This window comes from Rhinolophus sinicus, linkage group LG02 (assembly GCF_036562045.2).
Source record: "Rhinolophus sinicus isolate RSC01 linkage group LG02, ASM3656204v1, whole genome shotgun sequence".
NCBI lineage: Eukaryota > Metazoa > Chordata > Mammalia > Chiroptera > Rhinolophidae > Rhinolophus > Rhinolophus sinicus.
This window is the reverse complement of record NC_133752.1, coordinates 186,053,840-186,069,952: the sequence shown is the minus strand read 5'-3', so window position 1 is coordinate 186,069,952 and position 16,113 is coordinate 186,053,840. Positions and strand designations below refer to the sequence as shown.

General features: G+C 40.8%; 1 protein-coding gene across 3 annotated transcripts in view; it reads right to left on the bottom strand.

Annotated features, from left to right (window-relative positions):
• Window positions 1-825: 825 nt before the first annotated feature.
• LG02H12orf75 (linkage group 02 C12orf75 homolog) overlaps window positions 826-16,113 on the bottom strand; it is a 103,373-nt gene continuing 88,085 nt past the window's right edge. For 2 of the 3 annotated variants that reach the window (XM_074326249.1, XM_074326250.1), the window contains 4 exons: window positions 6,278-6,313; window positions 5,349-5,428; window positions 4,514-4,543; window positions 826-1,715 (listed from right to left, as the gene is read on the bottom strand). In XM_074326249.1, coding sequence (XP_074182350.1) covers window positions 4,539-4,543; window positions 5,349-5,428; window positions 6,278-6,313 — 121 coding nt within the window. In that variant the 3' untranslated portion in view covers window positions 826-1,715; window positions 4,514-4,538. Of the gene's footprint in view, window positions 1,716-4,513; window positions 4,544-5,348; window positions 5,452-6,277; window positions 6,314-16,113 lie in introns of those variants that run through there. The other variant, XR_012494079.1, reaches the window with a different exon arrangement.

Below are 16,113 nucleotides of genomic sequence, written 5' to 3'. Positions count from 1 at the left end.
CACCAGTAAAAGTCACACTAAAATCATGAGCTATTACATGATGTGATGACAGGGGCCACATCACCTCTATGGCATTCTTCCCAGTCTCACCTTAAGAAAACATCAGACAAATTCAAATTGAGGGAAATACTACAAAATATCAAGCAGTATGTTTCGAAAGTGTCGAGGTCATGAGAAACATGGAAAGACTGAGAAAATGCCAGGAAGAGGAGACTAAGGAGACAGGATGACCAACTGTAAAGGAATGCAATGGAATCTCGGATTATATCCTGGACAAGAAAAAAGGGACATTTTAATGGAAAAACTAATAGAATATAATTAAAGGCTGTAGTTTATAGCATTATATTAATGTTCAATTTCTTAATTTTGACAAATGTACTATGTGTAATATGTTAACATCAGGGGGACGCTGGGGTAAGGGCATATAGGAACTTTCTATACTACTTTTACACAGGTCCGTAAATTTAAAATTACTGCAAAATTTAAAGTATTCAGAAAATGACTCTGTTATCCTTCTGTGATAAACTGCTAATAGCCCGTCTACATACCATTATGGAAATAGGACAGGAATACGTGTATCAAGATCATTTCTTAGTGATTCTTACCATCGATACTTTTTTTTTCTTTATCAATGTGATGTCCCTATGGTTGTCATATGGACTAAATATGTAAGATGATGCTTTTCTTATGAAAAATTTTGTTTTTTCATGGCAATCTATTTATACGTTATGATCTTTACATACTGATATATTGTATCCACACATCACAATGCCATGTGTGACTTCCTTCAAAGTGTTCTTTTGAAAAATTATTAAGAAATCCAGGTAAAGAGGGATAAAAATAGTTTAATTGTTGAAATACACTGGTAAACTGAATAATTTACATTGCAATACTTAGTAGATACACGTGGGTGATCATTATCAAAGTAAGAACTTTCCAAATATCCCACTAACCATCAGTCACAAATCCTTAAAAATAGTATGGAATTAACATGATGAGATGCTGTGATCGCTCAAAGGCAGAATGGGAAACTCAACGGCTATGACATATTTGTAGTTACATAGCCTTTGACTAAAGAAAATGGGAAGTTAATCAAAACGTATAGACGGCATGCAAATTTCAGTGAATTATTTTTAAATATTGCAATGTTGTACATTGTTCCCAATAAAGGAAATTCTCTGACATTTAAATAAAGCTGAAACCCATATCGTAAAAAACCGAAAGAGAGAACAGTAAGAATCAATTTAACAATTTTACAGGTAAAAATTAAAGTGAAGTAGAAATAGTGAAAGATAACACAAATATATTACTTTAGGTAAATCATTTATAGTGCCTTATCATCTTAAGTTATAAATAGAATAAGGATTTTGTTATATAAAAACTATCAAAAAAGTATCAGTGAAAAGACATGATCTTCTTGAACTGTGTTGAACGGCCAGGTTGAAAATGGTGCTGGAGGAGAACAGGCTGGAAGGGCAACAACGGTTTGTTAGCGTGTCTCTCATAGGTGGACCACAGCAAGCTCCATATACGAGTGTACTAGGTAACCAAATCCTTCCTGGTACCACACCATTCAACATGCACCCATTGTTTTAACTGTAGACTTAAGAATTTGGGGTAGGACGGTAGGTAACTGTTTAGAATTCCCTTGGAAACGTCTGTGCACTTTACAACGTCCCATGGGGCGAATTTCCTTCTAAATCCTGATGAGCAAGCTATGAAGACAACAAACAGAAAAAGGGAAAAGAGTTAGCAAGTCTGAAAAGGTACAACTTCAAAAAATATATATCAGCTTTAAGCCTATCAATTATTTGCTGATTTTCTTTTTAAAACACACATTCAGCATTCTCTTAATATTTATTTGAGACTTAATACGTAGTCAGCACAGCACTAACCACTGATGATACTTATATAAAGGGACAAAGTCGAGTGGAGAAAGAGACTTACAAACTTACAATGAAAATACAACATGATAATGCCCAAACCTAGCTGCATGCCAATGTCACCTAGATTAAAGGTGCAGACAGCTCGGCCACAATCCCATAACTTCCCTACTTGGGCAGACCCTCCTGGGAGGGGCTAATCATCCACATTACGTGAAGCTCCCCCAGGAGCGGGGAGGTTCTGACGAAGCTAGTCCATCCACTGGCATCCGAGACACATCATTTAAGCTCCTCTGTGCTGGCAGCACTCCAGACATCTAAATGGGTGTAACTTTCACCCGTGAATCATCCGTAGAAGAATCTACCCATTTGTATCATGATATAAGTAATTTTAGAAGATTCTGAAATAATTCCTCAAATTATTTCAAAAAGTAACCAAGTCAACTTTGGGCTTTGAGTGAGTTCAGTGGTTTTATTTCAAAAGAGATTTTACATGTTAGGTCAAAAAAAAAGTCTCCAATCCTTTCCATAAAATGTCTTCCTCTCCAAAGGATAGTCTTATCAGGGTTTCTGCCCCAAAAATTAAGCCACGAAAGCCATAAGTTCAGACATATTACAGGTAAGTGGATGTTTAGAAACTACGAAAAATGGACAGTGTTTCAACTTAGAAAACTTTTCAGGTAATTCAAAGGAGGCAAAAGAAAAATCAGGATCATACTGATTGTGTAGAAATAGGGAAAACTGAGAAGAGAGAAGGATGGCAATAAAATAATATATATTCATGGCCATGATCAGTAAAAAGTTACATGGGCTGGCTTAATAGCAATAATGCCAAACTATTATCAGAGAATGTTAGATTCACACACAAAATTTAGTAATCATCTTGTCTCCTATGAAAAAACTAAAACTGAGACAAGCTTGGAGAAGGTATGGGATTCAACTAAGGTCCTGTGTTAACTGAGCTACTGGGTCCCCTGATTCTTACCCAAATGGTACCTTTTCCCACTCCATTCCCATGGTTTTTGAAATACACCCTGTTTTCAGGAGGGTGAACAGTAACGTATGCTTTCCTTCAACTATATCATCTCTTCTATTTGATGAAAATAATGAAAGTTCTACTGCACAGGGCAAAACTGGCGGGGAACTTAGAAATCTACATGGAGTGTTACAACTCCATTAAAAATATTGGAAAAATATAAAAATATAGAAAATCTCAAGCAAATTCCTAAAGAGAAACTCAAAACCCTGATGTGCTCACAGGCACTAGTGACTAAAGCTCCATGACGCTGTTGCCTTGATGAGAAAGTCTTCACAGAAGTAGCCACCCAAAATTGTGATAGTTCTTGTCAGGAAGAAACTGGTTACAGCTTCTGTGTCCCCACCCCCGGTGGGAAAGCTGATGTGTCTCCACCTATGAGCTTATTCTGTGAGCTCTCCCCTCCCAAACACCAACTCTAGGTTGCAAGAAGTTGGCTCAATATCAAATCGGTCTTGTCTGCATCTGCCAATGGCTGGATGCTGATTACACAAAAGAATAATATAATGATGATGCTAATAGTGATGATGGTGATGATGATGATCGCAGAAGCTATCATGCATTTCATATTTGATCCTAACAACAACCCTTCAAGCTAAGCCTTAGTTCCATTTCACAGATTACAAAATGGAGGCTACAAAGGGGAAGTAACTTGCCCAGCTAGTAAGTGAAAGAGACTGAATTCAAATCAAAGGCTGTTGGGATGCCAAAAGAGAATGGGCTCTGTCAGGAATCTCAGGAGACAGAGCATTCCTGATCACTGAAGGTTCACAGGAGACCGGGAGTCACTCAGCAAGACTGAAAGACAGCAGGGAGCCAATCATCAAATACGTTGTTGGACCAGGTGAACCGAGACTCTGCCACTATGGAAAGGCTGCTTGGGTGTCTTTTAGAGACTGGTCCACAGAGGGTAGTTAATAAATGAAAGCTATTTTCTCCTGTCCTTGTTCTTGTTCATCTTATTATAATTCTAACTCCAGGCTCTTCAGCAGGATCCCAGGTGCACAGTGCTTCATCTTTTAGACAAGTTTCTTCCATCCCTATTGAACATGTTTTACGATACCCAACCAGTAAACGTGGCCTATGACTTTACTATTCCTTCCTACATAACTGCATCTCTGTACACTGCTGGCTGCCCACGTCTACTGGAGTTTGGGTACTAATACACCGCTTCTCTGTATACTAACTAGCCTCTGTCTATTGTCACACACTTAATGTTGATCTTAATCTAATTCCCAGCCTCAGCCTCTTCTAGTCTCTCCCTCTCATTTCCAAGGTTCTAGCCCTTCCAAGTTTTTGTCAATAAAGAGTAAAACCTCAGTGTTTCTGGTAAAAACTTGGCTTGTTCTTATTAAATGAATTAAGCTTCATCTGAAAGAAAATAAATTTTTTGAAAAAATACAAAGAAAATTGATCTAATCATTAAAGACCTCTTTACAAGAAAAAATGTTCGGTTCCATTGATTTAACCACAAGCAGAGACCGCTTCCTAATCTTGAAGTCCAAGATTTCTTACAAATACATAGCAATAACATCTACAGTTCATTCATCATCATGGCTAAATATATACAATTATTTAGAAAAATATACAGTACCTCTTGATTACTGTCATATTTTCTTCTAATCTTAAAGAGAAAATTAAGAAAAGTTAATTTTTAAAAATGTTCAGATTATAAAGAACATATTGTAGTTTCCTATAAAACTACAAATAGTGGTTACATATATGTATTTGCTAGTCTAAATCATAAAGTAGAGAAATAGCAATGAGGAATAAATAACTAAAGTATGTTAACGTAATATACAGCCTTGTGTGCAAATGAAACATATTAATAGTCCTTTAAAACTATACCTGAGACAAGTGTACAGCACTTAATAAACCAGCATTCTTTATCACAAGCCTCACTTAAAAATGTACTTAAGAAGCTACTACAAGGCTACAGTCATGCCTATTATCCAAAAGGACTTCCTTCACCCCACATTTACTATTAAAATTCAGAAAAAGGAGCCTCACTACATTTAATTATACAATAGACAGTTATTTTTCCTCTAATCACCAGTGATTATCAGTTAGTCATTTTTATAATGTACTACCAGAATTTACCTTTATGTTCTGCAAAAACTCCATACACTAACTAAAACATTAGCTTTCATTTTCACACTGATCACCACTGAAATTAACAAGAAATTAAAAACACCCATGGAGCATAATCACAAATGGAAGCTAACGTTTGCTCTGGAATGACTTTTATCATATGGTTGGCAATTTCAGTAAATGATTACAATGAACAGATATGTGGTTCTTATATATATGGTTCACTGCCATTCAGTAATATGTAGGTTGAGTCAAGCAAGCTGAAATATAAATTATATTTTTTCACAAAATATAAAATAAATATTTATAGAAAATAAATATCACATGACTTTACTTACTTTTTCGAACAGTCTTTGTTTGACTGGATACCATATTGGCAGCTTCAGATGGGAGACCAACATACACTCCTCCGTAGTTTCTTAATGAAAAGAAGGAGACATACTAGAAAAATCAGACCAATTTAAGCGGTACTATTATCTGCAGAAAGTGACAGCGTGGACTACTTCAAACACTTACAGAATTATTAAAATAACTCATGACTTTTCCAAAGTAGAATTCAGAATAGTATCACCCTTGGAAACATAATTGGTTTGTTTTTTTTTCTGTTAAAAAGAAGCTACATGTAAAAAAAGATAGCTGTGTTGAGCTAGTAGAATTTTTAGATATTTTACTTATAATGAGAAGGAAAAGAAATTGGGATGTTATAATTTAGTATAGTGATAAATATCAGTGGAGTGACAAGTAACATTTATTCAGCATTCAGAGTGACCAAAGTGGTATTCAATGCTATGGACACACAAAAACATTTAATCTGTAAGTAGATACAAACATAAAATTAGGAGATGGGGGGAGAGAGAGAGAGAGAGAGAGAGAGAGAGAGAGAGAGCGAGCTAAGGAATGCTGAGAGTAGGTGCAGCTAACCAGAGGAGGAGGAGTGGGAGGACGGAGAAGGCTGAGAGAACGCAGGGAAGTCATCCAGTTAGGGAGAACAGCACATTGAAAGGCCACAGGATAGAAACTACTACAGGCCACATGCACAGGACAAAAACCAAACTTGCTTGAAAGAAGGAAAGATAATAAATCCTGGGAAAGTTCTTTTACAGATCACATACGCCGTGCCAAATGTTTTTCTGATGGAATCCATATTGCTAGTAGTGTGCTACAGTGTCCAATTACATTTGCGAGTTAAATTAATCTATGTTAAATTAAATCTATGAGGTGTGGCCAAAACTATCCAAATGAAAGCCAGCTTTAATACCAAACGTACCTCCTCTTATCATCTTCTATTATCGATTCTTCTGTTCTAAAAAATCAAAAACATTTGCTATTAGCCATTTGGTTATATAGTCAGAGACTTCATGTTTGGTTGTGAGAAAAGGGACTCTGAGTTCAAGTCTATTTATTTCAAGTTCTTCCATCTAGTATTTCTGTAACACAGTATTCTGTCTCCACCTCAATCATTCACACGCTAAAAAATTGTTAATTTTCTACATACCAAAATGTGCAGACCCAGCAAATGCCAAAAAGCCCAAATGCCAAACAAAACGAAAAACTGAGGCAGCCGAAATTGGAAAGAGCCCATAAATGCGGCACCAGGAAGACTGGGTTCTTGTTTTGGCTGTGCCACCCACTCCCTCTGTGACAGATGGGCGGTGGGCAAGTCGCCTGCCTGTATCTCATCTCTGAAAAAGGGGGGTCGATCAGATGAGTCCAAAGGGCCCCTCCAGTACTGACACACTATGATGTCGTGTTCCGCATGCCAGTTCAATGGCACCATTTCAGGTTCCTGTCAATTAGATTTTTTTTTTTAATTAAAAAAAAAACTGCAGCCATTTTATACATGATCCACTGCAAAGAGAAGGAGGAAATGTTTAAAGGGACGTTTGCAGAGGGAATCACTACTTTAAAATGCACGGACTCTTTCCTTGCGTAAGAGGAATCCATATCCTCCCAGAATTCCTTGGCACATTTCTGAGCGGATCAGGAGGTTTTCCTTGAAGCACTAACTAGCATACATACGTAAGTTACTTTTCTGAAGGAAAATAAAAGAAAGAAAATTTGCATCTGAACAAGATCCAAATGTATCTGGCTGAACTCAACATGTAATTCTAAGGGGCTTTAGTTAAGAAGGAAGCAAACTGAAAACATCCAAACCACTTCACCAAACTTTCTAATTTTAGGGAATAATTGTGGTTTCACCCATTTACAAGTTGTAAATATTTCAAATGTATATGTACGTGAGATTTTGCTTCATTGCAGCAGCCAGCAAGTCCCAAGTCTATAAAGGAGGGGAGTATAAAAGGGACAATTATCTTTTGAACACTGGCCAGGCCCACAGCTAATACTCCAACAGAGTGCAAAGTCCACCTTGATGTCTCATTGATTCAAATTGAGCACATAACCTAAACTCACCAGGTAATTATCAACTTCAGTTCTCCCTTGCTAAAGTTGGATCATTTTTTAATTCAAAGGTGTCAAAGTCATACTGTATTAGAAATGGTGCCATGCTTACTGAAGTGGTATAACACAGTGTTGTTTACTACTTGTAATTAAAATGGATTTATAACCCGTTAGTATAGCTAATAGGAAAATGATGGTGACAAACTCTTTCAAGATTATTAGAACTGTCTACTTTGGTCCTGAGTGACTAATGTTATCATGAAATTGTTTTTGAAGCTATATATAACCGGTAGATTAAGACATATACGTTGTCTCATGTTTTCTGCCATGCCTATTCTTTTCATAGCCAATTACATATCTGTTTATTTTAATTTTTCCCCTTTTGCCTAATTCTGCTTAGATATAGTCAAGGTTTTAAAATACATTTCACTTCCCCAAATATAAGAAAGTAGTAAATGATTTTTAATCTATTATCACTTATAAATTATTCAATATTCTTAAACCTGGTCTGTGTTCTCCATTACAAAATTAATCAACACATCGAACTGGCAGGAAATGACAATGTAACTGCCATATTTATTGGACAATAAATTAAGTTTCAGATATAATACAAAATGTTTTTTAAAAATACCATTTATTAAAATTTATGTCTATTCTTTCAAACCTTCAAATAATGTATATAATGCCTGCCTTTGAATCTATGCTCCATGTCTGAGATTGCTGTTTCACCCATTCCTTCCACAAACAGTTATTCTACACTATGAAGATTGGAGAACAAAGACCACATGGGTAAAAATGGCATCATCAGCGAGTCCCTCCTGTGTGTCAGATAAGGACAGGCTACTTCACACGCATCAGTGCTATTCCTCACTACAGCTCTGAGAGTTTAGACCTGAGGAAATAGGTTCAGAGAACCATGTAATTAATAAAGATGCAAGACCAACATTTAAACCCCATCTGACACCAAAGCCATGCTCCATATTCTAACTCACCACTCCACCACTCAAACAGGAAGATGGAAAAATCATTGCCAGTGACAAACCAACATGACGGCTTTCCCTAAAGGGGGGGCTGCCTCCACATCACTCAAATCCTTTGAGCATCACCCCTGTCTCACAACCCATTTGTGTGACTGCAGCTGGTACTTTGCTGGTGCTCTTACATTATTTCCTCATCATAGTCCTGCAAGAGAGGTATTTGCCACATTTTAACCATGCAAAACTGAGGCTGTTAACGGTTGAGCAGCATGACCAAGGTTGCACAGCCAGGTAACAGAGCCAGAACTCAAATCCACGTTTGTGTGATTCCTACTCCTGCTTCATAAACCGGGAGCCCATGCTCATTTGAATCAGAAAAGCACCCCCATCTCCCAGGCTGGACTCTCCAATTTATATCATCCCACTTAAGGAGAGAGGAAACCAAGATGGTAGAAGAGTGCTAGTCAGTTTCATTAGCATTAAAAGAAACCTCCAATAGCTGCCAGGTACAATCGATCTTTGTAGAACTTGTGGAATTGCTACGTAACTCATTTTTATGCAAGTACCAAAGTGGTCCTAATCAGAAGTCCTGTTAGAATCTATTCATCTGGAAAACCAGGTCCAGACTGAGATTCAGTCAGAAGATGGTAGTTGGTCTCTCCTTGTGGACAAATAGGTCCGAGCCATTGTGTTTAGCTGCCTGAGGACTAAATGCTGCCCTCCCGTGTCTAAGAGGACAGCATCCTAGCAGCCGGGTGACACGGTCCTGCCCCAGCTGCACAGGCTGTAGAAGAAGAAGAAGAAACGATTCATCAAGCAGCAAAGTAGCTTCCTGGTAAAAGGCAGGCTGGAGATGGTAAGCCAATGCCCTGAAATGCTGGTGGAACTGCCTCATGGTTACTACTTGCTCCAGATGAGAATCTAAAAAATCCATCTTCTGCTGTGGGAGACTAACCTCCCTGAAAGGTCATTTCGTGTTGATACTAAGAGAAGTGGGTATTATCTTGGGGCAGTTCAAAACTGGGGTGTTCAATTTATCGTACCACTGAGCAACTTAGTAAGAAGCTTAAGTTTTGGGGAGTCCAATCCTTGGGGCGAGTCTCAAGTGTTGAATAATGAATGCCCTGGGTGTCTGAACATCGGGGCTGCCCCATTGGAACACCATTTTCAGGAATCACTGCACTTTGTTTGTCCTCACAGAACATAGTTTGAAAGATTTTGTCATCAACCTGCCTTAATAATTCATTTGCTGATATTCTCTTAGACAGACAAGTGCCAAAGGGAGTTTCGGATGTACATGGGATAACCAAGATTCCCATGGGGAGCTTAGGTCATTTGAATCAGAAGCAAATAAGTGTCACGTTTTGGTCAGCCTGTGTAGCCTCATTGTAGGCACAGGCAGGTGTCCGTTCAGCTTCTGAAGTCAGGGAAATGGTCTGTGGTCCTCCTTCAACCTCTCAGATCCAGAACTTCAAACTGAGATGCGCGCTCAGGCCACAACCTCCCCACCCCCCCGATGGAGCTCTTGGATGAACCACTCTGTGTTTCACTGAGGACTTGATTCTTTTTCTTTTCTGGTCATTACAGCTTAAGCGGGAGAACAGTGGCCAGTGTGTGGCCTGCAGCTGTGATGGCTGATGGATTACAAAATGGGTAAAAACCAGTAAAGGAAATGAGGAAGGAGCGCAGAGCACAAAGCCACACCTTCCCCTCAGCTTTCTGAGAACAGTAGCCGCGGACAGAGTTTAGAAGGTCCTCAGAAACAGGCTTCACTGCCCTACTTTCTGCCGGTGCTGAGGCAGATGGGTTAGGACAAAGAATGCGGTGACTTCATCCTTGAACTTTCCTCAGAGAAGGGAGCCTGATGATTGAATTAGTCCTGCTGGAAAAGATAACATGGAAACGAGGCCAACTCACAGGAGATGAATTGGAAAAGAGGCCAAACTGCTCCGCTGCACTTGATAACCCGCCCCAGGGGCTCACTGGCCCCAGAATCTCTACAGACTCAGCCCGCCCATAATCTTGCTCCCTCAGATAAGGAGCAGCAGGCAGACATCAGCCAGGATGAATCTCCCAGACGTAACGCACTTCCAAATAAGAGCTCTCAAACAGAGTTCAGGAGTCAAGGCCCAGACACCAGCAAGCAGAGCCTCTGAAAAATGGGAAATGTGAGAGAAGAGATTCGGGGACAAAAAGAGCACCCCTTAATCTACCATAAAGGGGGAAGACACCTTGAGATTAAGGCTTCTACCAAGAGAACTGAAAATGCAAAGTTATGAGGTAAGGGACGGGGTCCCATAAACCAAACCACCTAAAAACAAAAAGTGGAAGGTAACTTTTCCAGTTTCCCTCCCCGCTTGCCTGCCCTGCCCCAATGTCACCCCCATGGAGCCAAAGGCTGGGGCAATGAGGGATCGAAGGGTCAAAGGTGATCTGGAACAACTATGTGGCACATCAAGACCAAGCCACTCTTGCTAGAGGACGTGTGCCGGGCATCAAGCCACTGTCTCCCCACCAACCCCTTCACCCCCATACTCTGTGAGGTTGGGGGCAGGACTCTGAAAACCACCTTCTCCTTTGCCACCTGGCTTCCTGTTGGTTTTACCAAGGGGATGCTAGAGAGAGAGAGAAAATGCAAAAGGAGGAAAAAGGGGTACTCCTTCCAGCTTAGGGTGCTGCTCCTATCAGCATCACCCCCAGCGGCTTGTTCCAGTGTCCAGAACAGGCCCCATTACTCCCCTTTTCTAGTCACTACAGCGTAAGGGGTGGGGGGCAGTGGCTATTGTGTGGCCTGCAGCTGTGATCACGAGTGGATTACAAAAGTCAGACGTGACAGCTCCAGCCTGACAGTGCCCTCTCCTCTAAGACCTTGAGATACCAGCAGCTGCCAGGCAACACTCGCTCCTCAGAAGCTGGGTCTCGGCCCCGTAGAACCCCTCCTCCTCCAGCTCCTAGATTTTGATAGCCCCAACCTCTTTCCTCTGGCATTCCATCCCCAGGAGTGGTGGCCACTTCCTGCTATTCCGATTTCTGTTCATCTCAGTCTTCCTTTCTTACATACTCCATCTTCCAAGACCTGCCTAACCAATTCCTAACAGCAACTTCTCTGCTAAAATAGGTAATGTGGTTTCTTTACCCTGACTGGACACTAACAGATACATTACTTGGTGGCAAGAATGGGGTTTATCTCATCCATTGAACATGTCTTACCAAAGCATCTTGTTACCTTCATCGGGTCCAATGACTACAATGTCATCAATACACTGGCCCAGTGTAACGTGTCAGGGGCTATCGATAAGGTCCAGATACTGCAGACTAGAAGACGGGAGAAAGCAGAGGACCAGTCTAACACCAAGGCAAGGCTGTGATGGGATGGGATCTGTTGGCCATGCCAGGGACAGCAAACTGCTTCTGGTGAGCCTTGCAAAACAGCACAGGGACCAAGTATTTGCCAGACCCAAGGCTGCCTACCAGGAGCTAGGAGCTATGTTCCTTATTTTCCGTGAAGCTACCACATCTTGAAGAGCAGCTGACATTGGCATCCCCTCTTCCCGAGGTGCACAATAATCTGAAGTTACTCACTAAAATAAATCTGCCTTCTGCACAGGCCAAAAAGCAAATTAAATGAGAACATGAGCGGTATCTCCATGCCTTAATTTTTAAGTCTTTCGTGGGAGCACTAATCTCTACAACCCCCCAGAGATGCAGTATTCCTTTCTGTTTATTATTCTGGGAGGAAGGGAGACTCCATGGGCTTCCACTTGGCCTTTCTACCATGAGAGCCCTAGGTCAGAGGGCTAACGAGAAGATTCTGCCAGTTGCTAAATAGGTCTATTCCAATTATGAATTCAAGAACTAAGGAAATCACCAGAACGGGGGTCTACAGACCACTGGACCCACTAGAATTTGAAAGTTAGCCAAAATTCCATTTTTTACCTAACTACCATAAACCCACTCATGGACTGGTGGACCACAGTGGCATTTTGGGTCCTCAGGTATTAACATCAACTCAGAGCCAGTCTCTAGAAATCTCTAAAGGGACTTGGTGCTTCCTTTTGCTCAGGACACAGCTGCTCTAGTAAACAGATACAAGTCCCTCTGGGGACGACATGGAGGAATGTCCATAGTACCCGCACGTGGCAGTACTGAATGTTCCTCAGGGAACATGGCCTCCCCTTCAATCAAGGGGCCCTGAGACTGAATTGGGTCTGAAAACTGAGTTAAGAGGCTGTGCTTTTCCATTGTGATAACTCAAATCAGGTTCCTATCTCACAGACCAGGAGTCTTCCTCTTAGAGAAATACACGGAGGGAGAAAATTAACCTGTAGAAGGCCGTCCTTCTAATCTATGATCAACTAACTATCATCAAAGATCCTTTCAGGGCAACGTATTTTAATTGCCTCTTCATCTCTACTGTCCATTACGGGAAATGTGCCCATCTTGTCTCAGGTGGTTAAGTTCTACCACTACTTGGCCTCTGCTCCTCTAGGCTCCATCATGCCCAAGGAAATAAGAGCCCATCACAGGGACAGCTTCTCCCTGTCATAGCCGTCTCACAGAGGACAGCGACCTTAGACTTCTGGGGATATTTCCTTCACTCAGTGTTTCTCACCTTTCTTAATGCCTTAATGAAGGGGGACCCTCTGTGATGGGGAGTAGGTCACACATGAGAAATTCACACTGATATTCCTATCTCCTTAAGCCTTTGGAGTCCTTCTTCTGCATTATACCTGGGAAGTTCTGGCATATTCCTCCTCTCATTAAGAGTGTAAGCTCATTTTGTTTCATCAACCAACTTACTTAAACTGTTAGAGTCCCAGCCATGCACCTAAATTATGAAATTTAGAACCTCTGTTAAATATAAGAAATTCATCTGATTCAGTATACAGTCCTTCCTCTTTGGTGTCTCTCACATCCTTACAATCCATTCCCGCACACATCCCCTAGGCTTCTGATAATATAAACTACAAAATCCTGCAATTATTTTGCAGTTTAAGCTTTTCTCCCAGGTCAGGCTGTGCGCCTGTCCCTTTGGGGCACACTGAGATCTGACTCTATTTGTGGGTCTACCAGCAATCAAGGGTGACTGGAGTAAGTCTTAAGGAGGACAAGCAACCCCTAAGAAGGCAACTGCTCCAGGTGAGGGGACCCAATTCCATGCCTCCCACCCAACTGGCACACCCTTTTCCCACAGGCACTGCCAGGAAAACAGAAAGTTTCTGGCTGGCAAAGACGAGAAGAGAAAGTCAGCTCTTCATCATTCGCTGCACGTCAGTTCTACTTTAGGTCACGCTCGTGCTCTTGAGAGGGGCAATGGGAGATAGAAGGGGCTACAACAGCTGTCTCTAATCTAACCAGGGACTAAACAGCCACAAAATTGTCCCTGCAGTATGGAACTGAATCTAAAAGAGCGAACAGAGAAAGTTCCTCCATTTATTACAACCCAGTTCTAATGCCCTCATAACACCACCAAGGACAACAAGACAAGAAAGTGATGGCGCACCACGACTTCTGACCTACCAACTAAGGAAAGACTAGAGGGTCAGGGGAGGTGGAAAGAGGCAGGCAGGCTGGCTTTTTCAAATTCACTGGTGTAAGCAACTACCTAGTTGAAACATTTTAAGGATCTGGGAAGGCCAAGATTTAAATATAGTTTAATTGTGCCTATTGGCTAAAGTTACAAATTCAAGTTCTCTATTATCAGTTACATGTACAATGACGGGAGAAGCACATGAGAGAGAAAAGGGGAAGCGCCCAGGTGAGTGGCCAGAACGAAGGCTGGGATTTGGGTGTCAGGGTCGTCCATTTCACAATTGTGCCCAGGAGCAATCGTAGAAGGAAGACTTACATCTTCTTACATCTTCTTACATCTCAGTCCAGAGAGCAAAGGAGCAAAGTAGTACTAAAGGACTTACATTAATTTTAACGAGTAGTTGTTCCATTTTCTAGTTACGTGTGAGCCACTACTCAACAGAGTAAGCTTGTGTGATAAACTTGTTTTTTCCAGAGGGAGCTTGCCTGAAAGCCTAGTGGCAAATTGCTTTCTCTGATATCAAGATGGTGTTTTATTTCTGACCATATATATCATCTGAAACGTGGTGGAAAGTGATGTGATATTTGAAAAATAATGGAACAGTGCAGTGACATTTTAATCACAAGCTCACGTCCAATCTTATGCAGAAAACCTTGTAAATCAGAACATTTCCTAAGAATTGTGGAACATGTGTTAAGAAGTATGGACCAGGTTTAAAAAATACACTGGACATTTAACTAAAATTGGGTCTCATTTTGATAGCAAAGATTTAGCTTGTTTTATTAACTAAAATTGGGTCTCATTTTGATAGCAAAGATTTAGCTTGTTTTATAAAAACTCCAGGTGTTCAAGGAGAAAGAATGTGTCAAGTTCAAAGCCACCCTCAAGTTCAAAGCCAAGTTCAAAGCCATCATACTCCCCTCCAGGGAGATCACACGCTCAGGCTCTGACTCAAATTCTCGGTCACCACATCAGCCAGAATGTTTGCACAGACAGGTGTTACTGAGGCGAGACCACCAGGCACTCCTATTTCCCCTACTTTGGGGATTGTGAAAAAGATAAATCCTCGGTTGATAGTTTTCAAATGACACACCGTTGCAGAGCAGTATACTGTTGAGTGATACCTGTCTTACCAAAGTTGTCCCAACACTTGGCCCACCCACAGGCATGTCAGAAAAAGAAAGCAAAGAAGCAAATAAAAAAACCAACCGTGGGCAACCACAACTAAGCTTACAGTTAGATAACTTCAGATTTCAGAACTGCTTTCTTCTATCTCAGAGTGCCCAGCAAACACCTCCAGCTTACTTCCTGTGAACTTGCTAGTGTCAAGCATGGGACTCTTACCCTTTCCAGATTGAACAGCTACATTGATGCAGATTCTCAAGGTAATCACACCTGTCTGCTTCATACTAGCTTTGTAGACCTTCCCTAAATGAACCAAAGAGACCCAACTTCTCTCTAACCATAAACAAGCTTGACTTCTTAAGTCGAGGTTCTGAAACGTGGGCTGTCTCAAAACGAGCCACATGTCTCTGGTGGCTCTTTGGAGCAGGATGGCTTTCCTTTTCCTGTCCTATTTTTCATTGTATTCTGTCCATGCCTATTTCAAACCAAATATCCAGATAGAACACGTAAACCTTTCAATCAGTTTATACAACTATGATTTCCTCTTATCAATAACTATCACTTAAATTAAGAGAAACCTTATCCAGAGTTACTATACTAAATACGAGTATAAACCACTACTTTTGTCTTCCTCAGTAATACATGGTAGTCAAAATATTTTCATCACTGCATTTGTTTTGTTTCGGGGTTACACAAAATAGCTATCCAAAGTGACCTGAAAAAAGGTTTCAAAGCTAACATGGTGGAACCCAGGCATGGATACATGACGTGTACTCTCAAGAACAAATACAGACGATAAGAGCTAGACAGCAGCAGCCACTCCAATCAGCCTCTCCTAAGTCATCCTGGCTACAGCCTGCCATAAAGTTCACAAAGTTCTCACTTTCCCAACCTTCCAGAACAAACACAGTTATGAGGCAAAAAGAAAAAAAGATTTGTTTTTTACTTATTCACCAAGAAAAATGTTCTAAATATAGAGCTATTCTTACTAGCAGTGACCTAAGAAGCAGAAAAACAGCCTGGGGTCTTTTCTTTTTCCATGTTTGCAGTGCCACTAAAGAAGCCAAA